This window comes from Rhinatrema bivittatum, chromosome 9, assembly GCF_901001135.1.
Source record: "Rhinatrema bivittatum chromosome 9, aRhiBiv1.1, whole genome shotgun sequence".
Classification (NCBI taxonomy): Eukaryota; Metazoa; Chordata; class Amphibia; order Gymnophiona; family Rhinatrematidae; genus Rhinatrema; species Rhinatrema bivittatum.
Window position 1 is genome coordinate 121,836,796 of NC_042623.1, and position 20,334 is coordinate 121,857,129.

General features: G+C 38.9%; 1 protein-coding gene across 5 annotated transcripts in view; it reads left to right on the forward strand.

The window, feature by feature from the left end:
• SRGAP1 (SLIT-ROBO Rho GTPase activating protein 1) overlaps window positions 1-20,334 on the forward strand; it is a 483,812-nt gene that overhangs the window by 266,994 nt on the left and 196,484 nt on the right. For all 5 annotated transcript variants that reach the window (XM_029615376.1, XM_029615375.1, XM_029615378.1 and 2 more), the window contains exon 4: window positions 17,290-17,352. In XM_029615376.1, the coding sequence (XP_029471236.1) occupies window positions 17,290-17,352 (63 nt within the window). The remainder of the gene's footprint in view (window positions 1-17,289; window positions 17,353-20,334) is intronic.

Genomic DNA, 20,334 nt, shown 5'->3' on the forward strand with positions numbered 1-20,334 from the left:
CCGCTCCTTGGGGGTCCTCTGCTTTATTTCAGATGCCTTACAGGGATCAGGTACTCGCTCCTCGAGGGCCTGCTCTCCCTGCCTCGGTGCCGCTACCAACTTCTTCAACCTGGTGGAATCGCATACTTACAGCAACCATCTAGTGAGTAATCTAACACTCAGTCTATCTCATCCACAGTACTGCCTTGCTGGGAAACCTACACTGGAATTCCCCTATACCAACCGGGTGAGAAGGGTCCCCTCTGCCGAGGGTCCTGAGACTGCTACATCCAGACTACCTCACGACTGCCACTTCTGGTGGTACATTTCAAGCTGTTCAATAAAAGAACTAACTCTGTGTTTGTGCGTCTGCGTTTAGCCCAGTGCTGTGGCGTCTCATGGGGCTCCTCCCCGTGGGTGTGGTCATCTGCCACAGTACCCAAGAATCCACCCAAACACCGCTTAACCATAACACAAACCAGCTGATCTACCACTGAACAAGAGGCTTGTTAGGCCACTTTTGAGCAGGGGTTTTCAGGTTTGGGTACTCAACTTCAAAATGAATCTTTAAAATTTAAGAAAAGTACAAAAAAATATGACAAGGCACTACTCATACCCTGTGTGGGGCTGCTGCCTAGTAGTCCACAAACACTTAGAAGAACTGGAGGACAGTTCTAAAATCCTGGAAATGAAGAAGGGGTTTAAGTCTTTTAAGAACTTGAAGCTTGTAAAAACAGTCCTTAGTGATATTGTTGATTGATTTCTTTAAGTTCAAATGGTTATCAATGATGACCCCCAAATCTCTAACTTGAGTAGTCTGTGGGTTAGAGACTGTCTGTTCTGAGCTGTCTGAGCGGTCGGGGGAGATAAGAAGGATTTCTGTTTTGGCTGCATTGAGCACCAGGTTTAGGCTGGTGAGTAAACTGTTGATGGACTTAAGGCAGTTCTCCCAATAGGAAAGTGTTTTTGGAAGGGATTCTTTTTACAGGGATCAAGATCTGAACGTCGTCTGCGCATAGGTAGTGAATTAGATTTAGGTTTGTGAGCAGCTGGCAAAGGGGCAGTAGGTAGATATTGAAGAGGTTAGGGGATAGGGAAGAGCCTTGGGGAACGCCTAGAGTAGATTTGAAATTAGGAAATTATATACCGATGTTTCTGTATAGGATACATATGGCACCGGTTTACATAGGAACTGAACTGTCACCATGGGGCGGGTACAAGGAACATGTAATACAATTGAATTATAATATGGTATAATAAAAACATAGGGCTATAATAAAACATAGGGCTATAATAAAAACATAGGGCTATACATGAATGAATTATAATATGTATAATAAAAACATAGAGCTATACATGATATCACATCAAATAAACTTTTGGTGAACGCAAAAATTACGGGAAAACTGGAGTAACTGATGGATAACGGGTAGGACTAACACAAATTACGGGAAAACTGGAATAACTGATGGATAACACTGGGCAACAAATTTTCACAAAAGTCATGTTACGGAAATGAAATTAGTCAATTCTTAAAAATTTCCATGTGCTAAACACGAATGTGACTGGAAAATGCAAAATTGGCTCTAGTTTTTTTGTAATATGCAATAATATAATTACATCTTGAACTGTATGAAAAATGAAGTCATAGACTACGTCTTAGATTTCTTTGCTTGTCTCTTGTACACCTGTTCAGGAGCATCTCTGCAGAGTGTCCAGCAGTAGTCAGCCAGCATGAATATTTCAAATGCTCACCCTTTCTGACTGGGCTTCATATAGTACACTGCTAACGTCAGCTTACTCAGCAGCAGCATGGCAGTAGAACTGCATTGCATCAGAAAATGATGTAATAAACTCTGGATGATGTGTGCATGATGGTATTGTGCAATATATGCAATATTACATCATTCTAGGCTTATTTACAGTCCTACTGGATACATTTACATGACTAAACATAGAAAGTGAACTATATTAAATATCTTCAAAATGAGAGCCAATAAAAACTTTTCATGGTCATATTTGTGTTCAGGACATCAAGATACTACAGAGTAGGACCTTTTTAGGTCAGTAACACTTTCATTGTTGCCCAGTGTAACGGGTAGGAGTAACACAAACTAGCGGGCAAGTTAAAAGGAAAGAAAAAAAATAATGCATTAAGAACGTCTTACAGGTTCATTAAGGACTAAGTGACTTCTAGCTGCGTGATGAGCAGCAGCTAGCTTACTGAGTTAATGTGGTCTCTGGCTCACGGGTAGTTAAAGTGCTAGGGGATATCTGGAATGCATGTTTAGTTAAAAGGGCTCAGAGTCAATAAGCTAGTCTGTAGTTGTACATGATGCAGTTGGACTAGAGGGGGTGAGGAGAGCTTAGAGTGGTCCTTTGGAGGACCAGGGGTCCTCAGTGAGAGATTATCTCTCCAAAAAGGCCTGGCTGAAAAGCCATGTTTTCAGTTTCTTTTTGAAAACCAGAGGGCAGGGTTCTTGGCGGAGGTCCGGAGGGAGCGAGTTCCAAAGGGGAGGACCAGCTGTGGAAAGGGCACGCTTCCTTAATAAGGTTTTAGCCGGTGGGGTATACAAAGTGTCTTTGTATGCTTGAAAGCTTAACTTGAGGGGGGAGATATTATGCAAGGCCTTGTGGATCATCATGAGAGCTTTAAAGAGAATCCTGTATTTGATTGGTAACCAGTGAAGGTTCTGAAGGATGGGGGTGATGTGTTCTCTTTTATTAGCGTTGGTAAGAATCCTGGCAGTTGCGTTCTGGACCATCTGTAGAGGTTTGGTGGTGTTAGAGGGTAGACCCAGAAGAAGGGAGTTGCAGTAATCAATTTTAGACAGGAAATCGTTTTTCGGGTTTTTCGGGTTAGTGCGCGCTAACTGTTAGTGCGCACTAACCCGAAAAACGATTTTCACGAAAATTCAGGGGGAAAAAGTGTTCGTTTCTTGTTTTAACCAATATATATCGAATTAAGAAATATTGTACAATATTTCAATTCATTATAAAAACGATTCACATCCCTACAGGTTAATGCAGAGAAACTGGGTGTTTATTTTTGTTATTTTTTGTTACTTTTTGTTATTTTTGTTAGTGCGCACTAAGGGGCGGATTTTAAAAGGCCCGCGCGCGTAAATCCTTCCGGATTTACGCGCGCAGGTCCCTCGCGAGCCGGCGCGCCTATTTTGCGTAGGCCACCGGCGCGCGTAAAGCCCCGGGACGCGCGTAAATCCCGGGGCTTCGTGGCGGGGGCGTGGCGGGATGACGCGGCATTTAGGGGGCGGGGCACGGCGTTTCGGGGGCGGCAACGTGGGCGTGGTTTTGTTCCGGGGGCGTGGCCGCGGCCTCCAGAACAGCCCCCGGGACCGGACCACTGACCGGGGCAGCCGGCCGATGCGCGCAAATTTACGCCTGCTGAAAGCAGGCGTAACTTTGCCGACAAAGGTAAGGGGGGGTTTAGATGGGGCCGGGGGGGTGGGTTAGGTAGGGGAAGGGAGGGGAAGGTGGGGGGAGGGCAAAGGAAAGTTCCCTCCGAGGCCGCTCCGAAATCAGAGCGGCCTTGGAGGGAACAGGCAGCGCGCGCTGGGCTCGGCGCGCGCAGGTTGCACAAATGTGCACCCCCTTGCGCGTGCCGACCCCAGATTTTATAAGATACGCGCGGCTACGCGGCTAGCACGTACTTTTGTTCACGCCTGCTGTGCGAACAAAAGTACGCGCTCGCGCAAGTATTTAAAATCTGCCCCTAAGCCGAAAAACGATTTTTACAAAAAAAAAAAAATGCTTATCCACGGGAAAACAAGATTTTCCCGCGGCTACACGAACCCGAAAGCGCAAACGATCGGGCACCTGATGCACATCCCTATTAACCTGCCCCAACAGCTCAGTGGGGACCGGAGTTGAGGCCCCTGACGGAAGACACGCCAAACTAACCAAGCCCGCTGAAGAGGGACTCTTCTCTGCGATAGAAGTAATTTCATTTGTGACCAGCAAGGAATTAGGGCCTCTATCCTCTGCAGGCGCAAAAGGTAAAACAAAAATTTAGGGGGGGGGGTTAGAATAGGGCTGGGGGGGAAGGGGTGGGAAGGTCAGGTTAGGGGGAAGGGAACGGGGGAAGGCTGTGCGGCTCGGCGCACACAATTGTGCACCCCATTGCGCACGCCGACCCCTGATTTTATAACTTGCGCATGCTAAATTCCGGGTGTACATGTGCACGTGCCAGGTAGCATGCGCACATGTACACCCGCGCGCAACCTTTTAAAATCTACCCCATTATGTTATGTTCCATAGCTTGCATTGACCTAGACAACAAATGTAATAATAAACTGTTCAGTTGAAAACATTTAAATATTAACATGTTGTAAAAGACAAACTTAGATCTAAAAGGCTTAACGCGCTCATTTGCACAGTCACTGTCTGAGCCTTCCTTCCTGCCAGTACTGCACAGCGGGGAAACTGCAGCGAGGCTGAATGTCACTGAAACTAACTGGTTTATATAGCAGCTGAGGAACTGAATTATGCACCTTATGTAAGGAGGCTGTGGGACTAATGACATCATCACCTTGGAAAGATATCCAGAATGGTGTCTAAAGGAAAATGTAAATGTAAAACTTCCTAAAAATGCTTCCCATTCCAATGTAATAAACTGTTGTAATAAAGCTGTTTTTCCAGTGAGTAAGGTATTGATATTTCATGATGGTAGGTATGATGATGGGTGTACCGTGTTGTGCTCAAGTGTGTGTATGGTTTGTTATAATAATAATAAGTAATGTGCTGTTTAGATACAGCTAGAGTGTTTTGTAATTATAATAAAAATTACTTTTGATAATAATATATATATATATATACAGTGTATGTGTGTATGGATATATGTATATAATATAAATAAGACAAACACACCAGAGTTTATTTTCACGGAACTAGAACTTACTGTTAGTTGGCAGAAAGCTTTCACTGTGCTTTTGCCACCTTTCTGCAAGTGCATGCACCTTTTATAATCGCACCACAAAACAATAGTTCCTGCTTAAGTAACTCAATATTGTGGGCATCGTCTTTGGCTTGCTCCTGTTCAGGATGCAAGTATGAATGGGAAATACCTCTTTCTTTATATTGTGCCATTTACTTCCCTGATGTAATGAGCCTTTTAATGGCAAACAGTAAGTAGCTCTCAAAGAAGGCCATTGTTGTAACAATACAAGCAGCTTGTCATTTGGGATTCTGGAAAAATTCCATAATCTCATAGAGCCCTGGGCTATGCAATGACCTGTTGTATTTTTATTAATTCTGCTTTTGTAATATTTGAATTAAGAGTAGATTTTGTTCAGTTTACAGCACTTTTCTTCAGATAATTCTTTCAGGGGGAGTGAGTAAAAAAAAAATCATCTGTATAGTTCCAAAAGAAACATTTTTTACAGCCTTGACTAGCACAAAATATGTCTAACATTTTCATATTGTTACAAAAATAGATCAGTATGTTTGATTGCTAATTGTTCAGATAGCCAGGTAACTGGATGTATAGTTATTTAGGTAGTTAATGATCTCTCAGTATTTTAGCTCTTTCTTATGATGTCTTGCTTAAACTACTGTTGTCTACCAAGATACTGGGAAATTAAGTTAGGAATTTATATGCTGTAATTCGTTTAGGGGTGAACTTTCAGATTTACATGCGTAAAATTTAGCATATATACATGAAAGCATCTACTCGTGTACCTGCTATTTTATAAACCTCAAACATACGCACATATTTGTGCTTTTGGGTGCTCATATACGCATGTATAAGGGAGCAGGGGCCAAAATTTATGCACAAAATTTGCAGTTTTAAAAGAAGCTTATGCATTAGATTTGCTAATTTACTCTTGTAATTCTGCACCTGCTAATTATCTTCTTAAGCAATATTAAAAGTGTTTATCATGTATTGCTGGTCAGGTTGGAAGTCTGGGTGAACAAGGGTTATCACCCTGATGAACCAAAAGGGTCTAGATGGCCTGGAGAAGGGCTGGGCAAAACTGGTGGAGTAATTGGTAAAATTATGAATTTCATTTATGTAAACAAGGTTTAAAATAGATTTATAGGCAATATATCAAAAACAGAACCTATGTATCTATAGTATTTTAAATTTTATTTTAACAATATCAAAAAAAGATAATTTATTAAAAAAATCTTTGTTAATATAATGTTATACATAATACAACAATACCCACAAATCATTCATTCACCATTCATACTCATCAAAAAGACATTACAAAAAACAAATTTCACATATTACAGATAAACCAATTAAAACACAATCTCTAATTATCCACTTCTTCTTTTCTTCTTTTTTTATGGTGGTGTAATCCTTCAATTCACTATCTTCAAATATGTAGACAGAAAGAGAACGCACCCCTTGTACAACATTGGCGAAAAATGCGACACAATTTGAGTGAGCTACGGTTTTGTGTTCTTAATAGAGTACAATTACCGCGTGGAGGTGATGTCTTGTTACAATTGTTGAGAAAGGAACAGCGACTTATTTTTCAGTGGGATACTGTTGAACCAAAAGGACTTAATTTAGACATTGAATGGAATGTTTATATTTGAGGTTCTTATTGGAGATAGCTATGGAATGAATGTTATTTACAATACTTTGCTGGTGATGGCTATTGATATTCAGAATGGTGGTTGTATGAGGTATAGTGACAGCGTTCGTATTTGAGTACAGTGATAGGGGTGACGCCATTTTTAAATGTCCTTTTTGGCGCCATTGTGTTGCGTTCGAATCTTTTGGTTCTTAAAGGTTCATTGATGTTTGATACGTGGGTGACGTCATCTTTAAATGTCTTTTTTTTATGCTGCTATGGGTTTAAATGTCTGGGTTCTTAAAGGCTTTTTGACGTATTTTACGGCGTTTGAATGTTAGTATATATAGGATGGGTTTAGTGTTGTATGCGCAGCTGCGGCGTTTTTGAATCATTTTAATTGATAGTGACGGGAACTGGGTAAGTTGTGCGATATTCTGGTGGTAGTATGTTGGTTTTTTTTAATTTTTTAAGGGAATAGTGGTTATCAGTGTTGGATCTTCTATTAACCTCTGGTTTCTCCGCTGTGCTTCTTGATAGTGATTTCGAAATAAGATGGTAGAAAAAATCATTGGAGATTTGTTCCTAGTTGTGGGAATGTGGAGTTAAGGCTGAGAAAATTTGCTGGTAAGTGGGGTTATTGGTAAGAGGTATTAAGAGTAGATGTGTTTATTTTGTTTGTAAGTTTTTTCTTTTTAGTTATCGTGTTCTGAAATATCCCAGGTTATTCGTTGTTGATACTTGGTGACAACTGTTGAAAAAGTATGTTGTTCAGGTAAGAAGTATGTGGTGTCTGGGACTAATGTTTGATTTTGGGATATAATGTGACCGGAGAGTATATTTAAATAAATGGAAGTGGTATATATAGAGTTTTTTGAGAAATAATATTGTGAAGGATATTATTTTTTAGATATGAATATTTGGAATGAGTAATCTCTTGGAACATTAATGGTGGTCTGGTGTGAAGTAATCCGATGTGAAGTAGATGTTACATCTCCTGATGAAACCATGTGGTGAAACAGGAGTCTCTTGTCGGGAAGAAGATTTCAATGGGAAGGAAAATTTAATTAAATAAATTAAATAGATGTATTTGAAGATAGTGAATTGAAAGGATTACACCACCATAAAAAAAGAAGAAAAGAAGAAGTGGATAATTAGAGATTGTGTTTTAATTGGTTTGTTATCTGTAATATGTGAAATTTGTTTTTTGTAATGTCTTTTTGATGAGTATGAATGGTGAATGAATGATTTGTGGGTATTGTTGTATTATGCATGACATATTAACAAAGAAGTTTTTAATAAATTGTCTTTTTTGATATTGTTAAAATAAAATTTTAAATACTACAGATACTCAGGTTCTGTTTTTGATATATTGCCTATTGCTTGTATTCCTGTGTTAAAACCCTTGTTGTGTATGTATTTAAAATAGATTTATACATGTATATTTTTAAAATAGATAGCAATAGTACACGCATTCTATACATTGAAATACTCACTTTCAATATATTGTATGTTTTCATGCGTATGTTGCGGGATAAACATACGTCTATTATATAATACACACATACGGGATATGAGTAGGTTATAAAATACTATGGTAAAACTATTCACAGCCGTGTATGCGCGTATATGCCGCCACATGCAGTTGTTTGCAAGTTATCCTCTCTGCAAGAAATGTTTGCTCTAAAGAGAGTATTGAAATGTAATCCATTCTAATTTATTCTGTCTTTTGATTTTTATTATTCTTAAAGTTGATGGATCTTTAAAATCAATAAATGTTATGCTATAATATTTAGTATTAAGTGGCAATTGATGCCACAATTGTACAAGGGAACTTATAAAGGACTTTATACAAAAGACTGTCAGCCATTACGACAAATTTAAGGACCGCAAATTAAAGTTTAAGTGGAAGAGTGCTGTATATATGCATATGGAACTAAAATCGAGAGAGTAATAAAATATGCCTTTTATTTAACAAAATCTTGCCCTAAGGATATCAAAATGCACTTCCATTCAATTGGATCTTAGCAATTTTGGTTATAATAGTAGTTCCTAGAGGAAGAACTGTAGTTCATCTATATTTTAATCACATTATCATACAATATGATTTTTAGATTATAATTAGTTTGCTGTTGATGTACTCTGGGATGTTGCAAGAGCTGGGCAAGAAGGGCAATCACGCTGGGCTCCAAACTGGTGGTTTCCTGAGGGGTTGGGGCACCACATCACCCTTTTGACTTAGTCCGTGAATCTGTGAGACCAAAAGGCAACAGGATTGCCAAAAGCAACTCATGTCTGAGGCGTCATTTTGTTCATTCACTGCTCTGGATATACTAAAACTACGCTAGAAAAAAAAAATTAATGCATGGATTTTTTGGTAAGGGCATTTAAAAATTACTATGAATATGCCTAATGATATGCCTAGTGCTGAAAGTAGTTTAGAGGCCCTTGCAGTAAAATTAACTTGAAATTTAAAAATCGTGTGTAACTATCATGTGACAAATCTTTTTCACAAAAAACAAATGGAAACAAACCTGCTATCACATCTAAAATATACTGTATGTCTGTACGACCCAGGAACAGCAGAACAAACTAAACCACCGGATTTCTCAACTTCACTTTATCATTTCTGCTCTCATAATATGTGTTTGTTCCGCCATAAACTGGTTGGATAATAGCACTCGATTTAATCATATACCAGTTTTGTACTCCAAAAGTCCTCTTCCTCAGCATCTGTCCCCTGAGGAAATGGGGGAGGTAATTGGTAAGGTGAGGTGTTTGAGGCACATTTTCTCCCATTCATACACCCCCATTTGCTCTTGCGCTCTCTCGTTCTCTGCCTTTTCTCCCCCTTTTTTCCACCCTCTCTTTCCTCACACTCTTTCCTTCCAGTCCCTCTTTACTTACACTTTCACTCCCTTTCTCACCCTCCCATTCTTACCCTTTCATACTCCCTTCTCTTCTGCCCTCTATCCTCACTTCCCTCCCTTCCTCACTCACACTCCCTTCTCTTCCCCACTTTACCTCCCACCTCAATCCTTTTCCCTCCACTCCTCACACACATGCACCCCTTTGATCTCCCCCACTCCACACTCCACACTCACATACACCCTTCCTCTCAGGCTTGCTGCCCTTCCCTTCTCTCAAGCATGGCCTCCTCCTCCTCCTCCTTTCCTCTCACACTAGCTTCCCTTCCACTCACCTCTCCTTTTGTCTTCTCTCCTTCCCCTTACATCTGGAGCTTCCTCTTCTGTTGGTGGAGGTACATGTGGACTCTCATCCCCAGGCCAGAGTCCTGATCAGTGGCTCACTGTTGAATTTTTTCCTGTATTGCATCATACTCAGCAAGGCTGCCCTCCCTCCCTCTTGTTCGACTTGGTCCTAGAAATGTTGGCCCAGTTGGTCTAGGCAGACCCATGATATCTGGGTTAATTTAATGGGAAGTCTCATATGCAGATGATATCCTGCTGTTTTTAACTAATATTAAAACATCCATCCCTGGACTTTTAAATGTTTTAGATGATATGAGGATATCAGGCTGTAAAGTTAACTTTCCCTCTGAAAACTGGGGTACTTATGTCCCACATTAAATTGGTAAAGGGCAGGCTTAAATATTTGGGCCTATTCATTTCAGAATACGCAGTCATCTATATATGAGACTAATTATGTCCCTGTGGTTAATAAGATTCAGAAAGACTGTATAGAATGGAACAAACTTTATCTATATTAACAATTTCTATATCGCCACCTAATGTCGCCTGGAGCGGTTTACAGTCAAAACAGACATAAAAAATTATCAAAACAAAATACAACAAACTTAAACACATAGTAGCATAATTATGAGTCAGAACAAAGATTTGTTCCTTTTAAATTACCCATTAAATGCTAGATGAGTATTTAATATTGCTTTGAACATTTTGGTGCATGTTGTGAGATGGAGAGCTTGTGGTAACGAATTCCACAGTTCTGGTGCTATCACCGAGAATGCACACTCCCATATTTCAGATAGAGCTTGCCAAACTGTTGGAACTTCTAAAAGGCCTCTTTCAGAGGAGCGTAAAGATTGGGTAGCAAAAAGTGCATTAACTCAAGGAAAAGAGTCCATCCAATGCCAAGAGTTTGTGTTCTAAAAGAGCAATTTTATAAATGACTCATGAATGAATAGGGAGTCAATGCAGAGATTTGAGCATGGGAGTAATGTGATCGCGCATAATAGAGATCCTTGAAATTAGCCTAGCTGTGGCATTTTGTAACATCTGTAGAGCTTTTAAAGTTAATGCAGGAAGCTTAATGTATCATTGCAATAATCCACTAAATCCACTAAAGGTAGTATTTGTGCCTGGACAACTGACAAGAAAGGTGAGGATGGTAGTAATGTTTTAAGGTTCTGTAGAATACATAACTTATAAAAGCCCGATCGAACAACTGGTTTGATTTAGTTATTGAATTTTAAGGTAGAATCAATTTGAAAGCCAAGGCTCCTCACACAAGAGGACACTGGCAGAACATTGTTTTCAATTTGACTGTGTTGATTTCGGCAACCAGTAATATTCCACTGTAAGGCCAAAATGTCTGTTTTATTGAGATGTTACCACATTTAATCTGGAGATGGAAAACTGCTGGAGTGCTGGGCTGAGAATCTTTGGCCAGTTATGGAATAAGGAAGGGTGGATTTAATTTGATAATTTGAAAAGTGAGTTCATTTTGAGAGTAGAGACATGGGAAGCTTATACAAGGATTAGATAGGCTCTTTCAAAAATGGAGGGGGGTGATTGGACTAAGAGAGAGCCTCCTAGGGTGAAAAATGTTTTCATGTTGGAGGAAGAAGGATGTAAGATAATTTCTCCACCATTCAGGGCTATCAAAGGAACTTCTGTATCCTTGATAGCTCAACATAATGAGGATCTAGGATTAGAGGAGGGGGATTCGAAAAGAATTTGGAAGGCAGTGCATGGTGGAATAAATGTACAAACGCTTGCATTTATTTTATTTATTTATTTAGCATATTTTATATACCGAGGTATAGCAGAGTTGCCTTCACTCCGGTTTACAGTTATAACAACCTGATACATATTTAAGGTAATTTAACAGCAAAAAAATGTAAACACTGGTATAGAACAATAGCATATAACTGATTAAGATATAAATTAAAATATGTAAAAAATCTGAATTCAAATCATGTAGGGGATATCTGCTGTAGAACAAAATGGGAATGATTCTGGTAGTCAGAAATAAAGATAGTCATTGTAGGGAGATTGTGTGTCAGATGGAGGAACACACAAAGGGATAGATCTGTCGATTTATCCTTTATAGTTATTGAGAGTGTTGTCTTAGAGAGTTTGGCTGAGTAGCCAGGCTTTAAGGTCTTTTTTAAAAGATTTTATATTTTCTTGAGCGGTCAGGTGATGAGGTAACGAATTCCATAACTTCGGGCCGATGATGGAAATGGCTCTGTTTCTAGTGGAGGACAGTTTAGCATGTGGAAGAGATGGGATCACTAGTTGGAGTTTACTTGTTGTGCAAAGTGATCTATGAATATGTATAATGTTAGCAAGGGCTGTGTAGTCTGCTTTGTAAATTGCTTTGTGAAGAATTGTGAGAACTTTGAATTCTATTCTTTTCTCTATCGGTAGCCACTGTAAATTGTTGAGGACGGGGGTTATGTGGTCAGATTTTCTTTTACCCGTCAGGACTCTGGCTGCAGCATTTTGAAGTAACTGCAAGGGTTTTAAAGATGTTTTAGGTAAACCAATCAGGAGAGAGTTGCAATAGTCCAAACTGGTAAAGATGAGGGCTTGTAGGACGGTTTTGAAATCATGGGAGTGAAGCAGCGGTTTTAAGTGTTTGATTACTTGTAGTTTATGAAAGCCCTCTTTTGTTCTAGTAGTAATGTGTTTTTTGTAGTTTAGTTCATTGTCTAGCCATATGCCTAGGTCTTTTACGTTGTCTTTAATTTGAATGTGGATGTTGTCAATTTGGAAGGGTGGTGTGGTTTTTGATCCAGAGTTTTTTCTTGCAATTAGAATACATTCAGTTTTTCATAGAACATATAGATGCCTACTGTTCTTCGTGAGGACCTCCTCATCATCCTTTTATCAGGGGTGGCCAACTCCAGTCCTTGAGAGCCACAAACAGGCCTGGTTTTCAGGATATCATAGAAACATAGAAATGGCGGCAGAAAAAGACCAAACAGCCCATCCAGTCTGCCCAGCAAGCTTACACACTTATTTTCCCATACTTCTGTTTCACCAAGCACCAACTTCAGGGCTCTTGTTGGTAACTGTTTGATTCAAATTTCCTGCCATCCCCTGTCATTGATGCAAAGAGTAATGTTGGAGTTGCATCAAAGGTGAGCATAAGGCTTATGGTTAAGGGTTGTAACCACCGCATCAAGCAAGTTACCCTGATGCTTGTTTACCCAGATTGCACAGATCAATGCCTTGTTGGATGATGTCTGAATGTAAATCCTGTTTTCCTCACTTCCCCCCTACCGTTGAAGCAGATAGCAATGCTGTATATGCTTTCAAAGTGATGTATCAGACTTAATTGGTTTAGGGTATTAACCGCCGTAATAAGCAGCTACCCCCACGATTGTTTACCCAGATTGTGAAGTTCTGTCCTTGTTGGTTGTTGCCTGAATGTAAATCCTGTTTTCCACTTTTCCCCCTGCCGTAGAAGCCTAGAGCAGCATTGTATATGTATTCAATTGGTTTAGGGTAGTAACCACCATAATAAGCAAGCTACCCCCACGCTTATTTGTTTACCCAGATTATGAAGTTTAGTCCTTGTTGGGTGTGAAATAGATTTGCATGAACTGCATCCATTGTATGCACATATATCTCATGCATATTCATCATGGATTCCCTGAAAACTTGGCCTGTTTGTAGCTCTCGAGGAATGGAGTTGACCACCCCTGCTTTAGATGCTATTGGAGAGCTTGCAGTGAGGAAGAGTCATACTTGCATATATGGTAGACATTTACTTTGCTTAAGGAGTTTTGGAGTAAAATTGAAAATATAGTTGGGGACCTTCTTGGGCAAAGTGATTTTCCTGCCACACTATGTTTATTAAGTTTATTAAGTTTATTAAGTTTGTACAGTGAATACATACCAGCATAAGTTAAGTGATCAGCTAATCCATGCAGTACGATTCACAATAGCCATCTTCTGTACCTTAGCACAAACAAGTACATGAGACTAACTGACGTGACTAACTGACCGAAATGTCCCCGTAACCTTTATAATGTACTCCCTGTGCTGACTATCATGTTTTTCCTTTTTTGATTTTCCCCATATTCCACTCGTCATGCTTGTTCAACTATAACTCTATTCGCATACAATTTTGTTAATTATGTTCATATAGTTTTGCTGTACAATATATTGTTTGATGTAATTTCCAAATGTTGGTTCACTGTAAACCGAACCGATATGTACTTGTACATGATCTTCGGTATAGAAAAGTATTTAAATAAATAAATAAATAAATAACTGAAAAATTAACTTCCTGTAAATGTATTCTTAAATGGCATGCTAATACTTATATTTTTTTTATGCCTGAACAGTTGAGAGAATCTTTGAATGGAAGGGCTGGGGCTGCTTCTCCTTATCTCCTTTCTTCCTAAATTGGATCCATAGCATCTGTGGGGTGGATGGATCCTTATGTTATACCTTTTCTAATATGTAGTTATTTGAATTTCCTGCCCACCCCCCTCCTATTGTTGGTCTTCTTGAGAGAAGTGAAGTTTTATTGTATAGATGTAATGCTTAAGATTTCTGTTTTTATGTTAGCTCTTCTCTAGGTTTCTGTGCAAAGTGTATTCTTTGTAATTAACTGAGAATTTCAATAAACAGAAAGTTAAAAAAAATAATTAACTTACACCCCATAGAATAACATAGCAGTGCATCAAAACATATGGGGTAGATACTGGCTATACGTTGGCCAACATTGTTAGTCGAAAAGCACAGATGGGATGAGTACAGATTTATAAAGTTCTTTGTAAAGCTGCTTCATATGTCTGTTGCATATTTGTTTTTTCAAATCCGCTATGTGTGCTATATATTGTTTCCTTGTTAAAAAAAAATAAAGTTCTTTGAAAATGCCCTCCCCTAGGCCTTCCACCCCCAATAAAGCCACAGGCCTGGGCCTACCCAGCTTGGTAAAATCAAGCTGGAGCTTCTCCAGCTGAGCTGAGCTGGTGCCTCCCTGGGCCCCTACCCCTGGGCCTGGGACTTCCTTTATTTGCATGGCTTTTAGTAAAATCTGTACTTTTTATACAAATAATATACTTTGTAACTTTTCTTGTAGACATGTTTGTATGTGAGCATGATTGATTAGTATGAGTGGAAGAATATGTAGGTGTGTTCACAGGGTGGCTACAGGTAGAGTATGTTTAGGTCAGAAGATATAAGAAGGAGGTGCGATTGGAAGAGTGGGGCATGTGAAGTTAGGCTGGTTGTGTTAGAGACAGAATCTGGCAAAACACTATTAAAAAGTTTAGTGCCACAATGTAAGTGCTGCAAAAGAAATGCTATTTTCTCTTTAAAATTTATTTTTTTAATTGGAAAGTATAGCTAGTTATTTTTCAATGTACAACATTGTGTTGCCTTTCAGCCTTGTGGCATGTGATGAAGTAAAATCATATAACTTTGAGTTAGACTTGCCATTTTGACATATATTTTGACAATTATATTTGACATATATTTTGACAATTCCTATTCCACACGTCAAAGAGACCAATAAGAAAAATACACCAAGCCAAACTTGCGTCCTCTTCACTTAAACACATCAAACACGTTTCTACAAGAGACCGCGCTTTCACTATCGCAGGAACCAATATCTGGATCAAAATGCCCACTGATCTGCGTCTTGAACCCTGCCACAAAAAATTCAAGCAGAACCTCAAAACTTGGCTGTTTGAACAAGCATACTCACAATGATCTTTTCCATTTTCTCAAATTCCCATTACTTGTACTGCTTCTCCAATAGATCTTTTGGGATTTTATATGCTTCCCCAAATAGATCAGTTAGGATTATATTATCATTATTTTCAACAGACTATGATTATCTTTAAGTTAATTTGATTAGTGCTTAACTATGTCGTCAAATTTGTTCTTAATTGATTTATTATGTACTCCCGAGTTTATTCTCCTTTTGATTGTAAAGCTTGTTGCTAATTTACTGTTGATTGTGAACCGAGGTGATGTTATTAACGTGCCGCGGTATATAAAAAACTTCGAAATAAATAAATAAAATATAGCCAAAAGAAAATAAGTGACAGAATCTTTCCCATTGACTGAAATAGGAACTGCCCAGTTGTCAAGAGATCTTCTGGAGATATTTCTTCTCTGGGTGGAAGTAAATATAATCAGATTTTTTTGTTCCACACCTCAAATACATAAGATATGCCGTACTGGGTCAGACCAAGGGTCTATCAAGCCCAGAGTCCTGTTTCCAATAGTGGCCAATCCAAGTCACAAGTACCTGGCAAGGGCTTACCCATTGTGCAGCAGTCTATAGGTAGAGCAGAAGATTTTAATGTGTGGACAGTCTTATGTACATACTTTTATGGATAATATTTATTTATTTATTTTAACATTTTTATATACCGATATCCGTTTACACATCGTACCGGTTTACATATAACAGAATGGATGGCCACTAGGAGTGCGTAACCTTTACAAGAAACACAGAACAGCAACAGATAAACATCAAAAATTTAGGTTAAGGATTTCAAACTGGTAGAAAATAAATAGACTAATACGTAACTTACAAGGTAGTTATTGGCAGAATAATATTTTCTATAATCTGCTATGAGCAAGCTTTCTCAGAATAGTGGGTTATAAATTACCTTAAATAAAATCAATAAATACAAGGTGCAATTGGCAATTTTTGCCTTGGAGCCTGATAGGGGCTGGGCTCTCAAAGCCTTCTTTCATAACAAGGATGTAATGTTCTATAGAGCTGCGGTCAGGATTTACTTTAGCAGACAGATTCGGGAAAAGCTTTCTTACCTACATTGACCAACTTAAGGGCAGAATCGTTCTTAAAATTTCCTGCAAATTGTTTCATTACATTTGAGGAGGTTGCTTTTACTTTTCATGATCTCATGCAAGGTCAGAGATTCATTGAAGGGAGGTCAAAGACTGAGGTTAATGACTAGGCCCCTCTGGTGGAGGGTTGACTTCATTGTATGCATGCTGGCTAAATGTTTTTCTCTTCTTTTGTTCTTTAAAATTATTTGCCTGTTCCCTCCCCACCCCCACCCCAGATACACTCCCAGTTTTTGTGGGCTTAGTTTCCAAATCGGCCAGTTTTGTACTTTGCATTATGACCTTTCCTTTAATTTAAATTTCTGTATATAACTGGGATGGGATTTTTCCTATCAGGGAGCTCTGCTTGTAATGAAGAAAAATATCTACAAATAAAAAAGAAGGTGCTACTGGAATATCTCCATGCTGGTTTTAACTCCTGTGCACCCCAAATGTCTTTTATGTGCCATGCTGAATATTTTTTTAACACCCCACGAATCTCCCAAATAGATCTTTTTACAGCAGTTACTATTTGCAGAAGCTTGAAATTCCTCAAATATTCATCCACTGGAGCCCCAAAAGACAGGAAGTCAATCCACCCTTAGTGTTTAACAAGGAGAGATGGCAACATTATCAGGCTTCATAATTTGAGTAACTATGAGAGCCATAAAATTGTACATAAGTAAAATATTTTATGAGCTGAAAGTCTTAATTCTGTCAACTTGTTTTAATTACAGAGCAAAGAGATTGCATACCAACTTCATGAGGATTTAATGAAAGTCCTTAATGAGCTTTATACGGTAAGCACTCTTCCGGACCATCTCTTGTTGGAATTGTTTAGTTTTGGGGGAGGAAAGGGGGCATTTGTTGCATTTATATATTTATCCTTGGTACTGCCATTTTTTGCTAACAAAAACAATGTAGCATTTTATTTAGCCAAGTGCAACAAACATGATTCAATTGTATTGTGCATTTTAAATTTTCTTACTGGTTTATGAGTCCTGTAGAGCTGTATATTTACAAACCCAATTAGCCACTGCTATTAATTGCATCAGTAGCATGGGATCTTCTTAGTGCCTGGGTAATTGCCAGGTTCTTGTGGCCTGGTTCTTATGTGTGTGGCCATTTAATTAATCATTTGCATTCGAAGATATGCCTTACACTACAAACCTGGAAAAATCTCAGCAGATTGTGTGAGTACTGGAAGGGGAAATGTTAAATACATTTTGGTTTATGAAAATCGAAAGACTGAAGGCAAAAAATGAATAGCATCTCTATTAGTTTGTGCATGATCAAATAGCTCAAGTATTTGCAAGAGAAAGCGGTAAAATTTTATTTAGGTAAATGAAAGGAAGAACACTATTGAGCTTGGTTTTGTGTTTTTACTTGTTTGTTTTATTTATTTTATATTTCACCTTTCAGGCACTTCAAAACATAATACATTCAGGTATTGTAGGTATAACCCTATCCCCAGAAGGCTCACAATTTAAGGGGGTCAATTTACTAAGCATTTTTCCCATAGAGACAGAATGGGAGGAAAGCCTTAGTAAATCAGCCTTCAATTTAACCTGAGGCAACAGAGGATGAAGTGAATTACCCAAGGTTACGAGGAGCAAAGGTTGGATTGAACCCCCGCTTCCCTGGTTTGCAGCCTGTAGGTCTAACCACTAGGCTGCTCCTCCACTCCTGTGTTAGCTTTAGTGGCATCTAATAGCTGTAATATTAAAAACCTTTGTATTCTTGTCATTTCAAAGTTTGTCAAAACAAAGGGTTGGTAACTTTCAAACCGGCATGTGGACGCATTTTGGCATGCGTACATCAGTGCATGCCCAGATACACGGCCATTTTATAACTTGAGTGCCTAATTTTAAGCGGGCACATGCCTAGCCACATAAATCCCCATTCTGCCACATACATCAGAATATTTTAGAATGGGCATTGGGCACTTAGCATCTAGGTCCTCCTAAACCCCCTGGTTTGATAGCCTGCCCTCCCCCTAGTTAACCGACCCTTGAAACCCAGCAGAAATGGCTAAGTTCTTTAAATGTTTAAGTTGCATCTCCTCTATAGCAGAAGTAAAAATAACACAAGGGTTTTGTCTGATCATTCATGTTTTCTTAAAACATCTTACCAATTCTGCCAGCTGTATATAAACTTATGAGCACAACTGTATATATCTATATATATGTATATGCAACTGTGTGTAAAAATAGGATTATTTTTAAACAAGTGTGCGCAACATCATATATGTACGTATATACCATGAGCAGATCTATGGTAGTATTATACAACCCATGCGTATGATGTACAAGCATATCCAGGCTTACTCGCAAATACATGCAATGCATTGAAAATACATATTTTCCTACCTAATTTTAAAATATATGCATATTGATTTTCCACACAAAAATAAAGTAGGACTTAACTCACATAAATCAGTGTATTTTAAACATTCGCACATCAAAGAAATTACCAGTTTTACTAATCAGTCCATCAGTTTGTCCGGTCAATAAGACTCTCCTGGTTCTTCAGCCTGAACTCCCCCCATTTCACCCAGATTACACAATAAACATATTTATCATCGCTTATCAGGTGTAAAATTTCATGAGTAAGTTGGTAAATCTACATGTGTCAGTGTTGATCCCACTCCAGAATGCCCCTAGATTGCTCCTTTGTTAGGCGCGTAGCACACAAAAGTGAAAATACGCACTTGTTTTCAGCAATTAGAAAAAACTGAATACAAAAGTAGATGCTACTTACCTACATACATGCTCATTTTTACGCATGTAGTGTTTTGAAAATTTACCCTAAAATGAATGGCAAGAACCTTCTAATTATATGCAGAAACCACAAACTATCTAGAAGTATTTTTGTTTAATTTACACTTTCTCCATCGGCAAGCAGGGCTGAATTAACCTTGATACATGGATAACATCATCTAACAGCATCAAAAGAACCCTACTGTCATAGCTCATAAAGTTGTTGCTCTACTGAGCATGTGCACGAGTTCATGTGTGGGTGCTGCCTTGTGGGTCCCTCAGTATTTTTTTTATCAGAGCTCCTGCACAGACGTGTACCCTTTCTCTTCTCAGAGTTGGTTTTCTAGGTTTTTTCTTCTCATCCTCTGCTTTGAGTTCCCTCACTGCAACAGCATTTTTCAGAAAAATGTTCAGCTCCAAGACCACCATGTCCAGTGGCTTCAAGGACTGCCACTGGATGAGGTACGAAGATGTCCATTACTGATGGCTTATAACATCTTTTACCAGTATCTGGAGCTAAACCATTAGGCACCTAATTATTATCACTGTGGCCGGATGTCTACAAGGACCCAGAGAATCAGGGCCTAGAAAATGGAGGCGTTGTGCAGGTTGATGAAAAGCCAGAGTTGTTGTTCTTGAAGTGGAGCCATGTCAAGCTCTCTCATTGCCAAGTTGAGCAGGAGCTCCTCTGCAATACAGATCCCGGGATCCAATGCCCAACGGGATTAAGAAAAGAGGAGAAGCACCAAGTTCAGGGGTTTGTAAGTACCTCATAGGCCTCACAGGCTAGTTAACACACAAAAATTAGATCCAAGTGTAAAATCTATTTGTCTACCTATCTACTTCACCCGCTCTCCCAGAGCCATGAACCCATTTTTGATACATTCCAGAAATGTGTGGCAGTATCATTTGTGCCAACATGGATGTGCAGCATCAAATAATAGTAAGCTTGATGATTCTCAGCAGTCTCTCTGTTATGATTCAGATCTTCCTGTCCCCTATCCTTAGTCTGGCAGCACACCT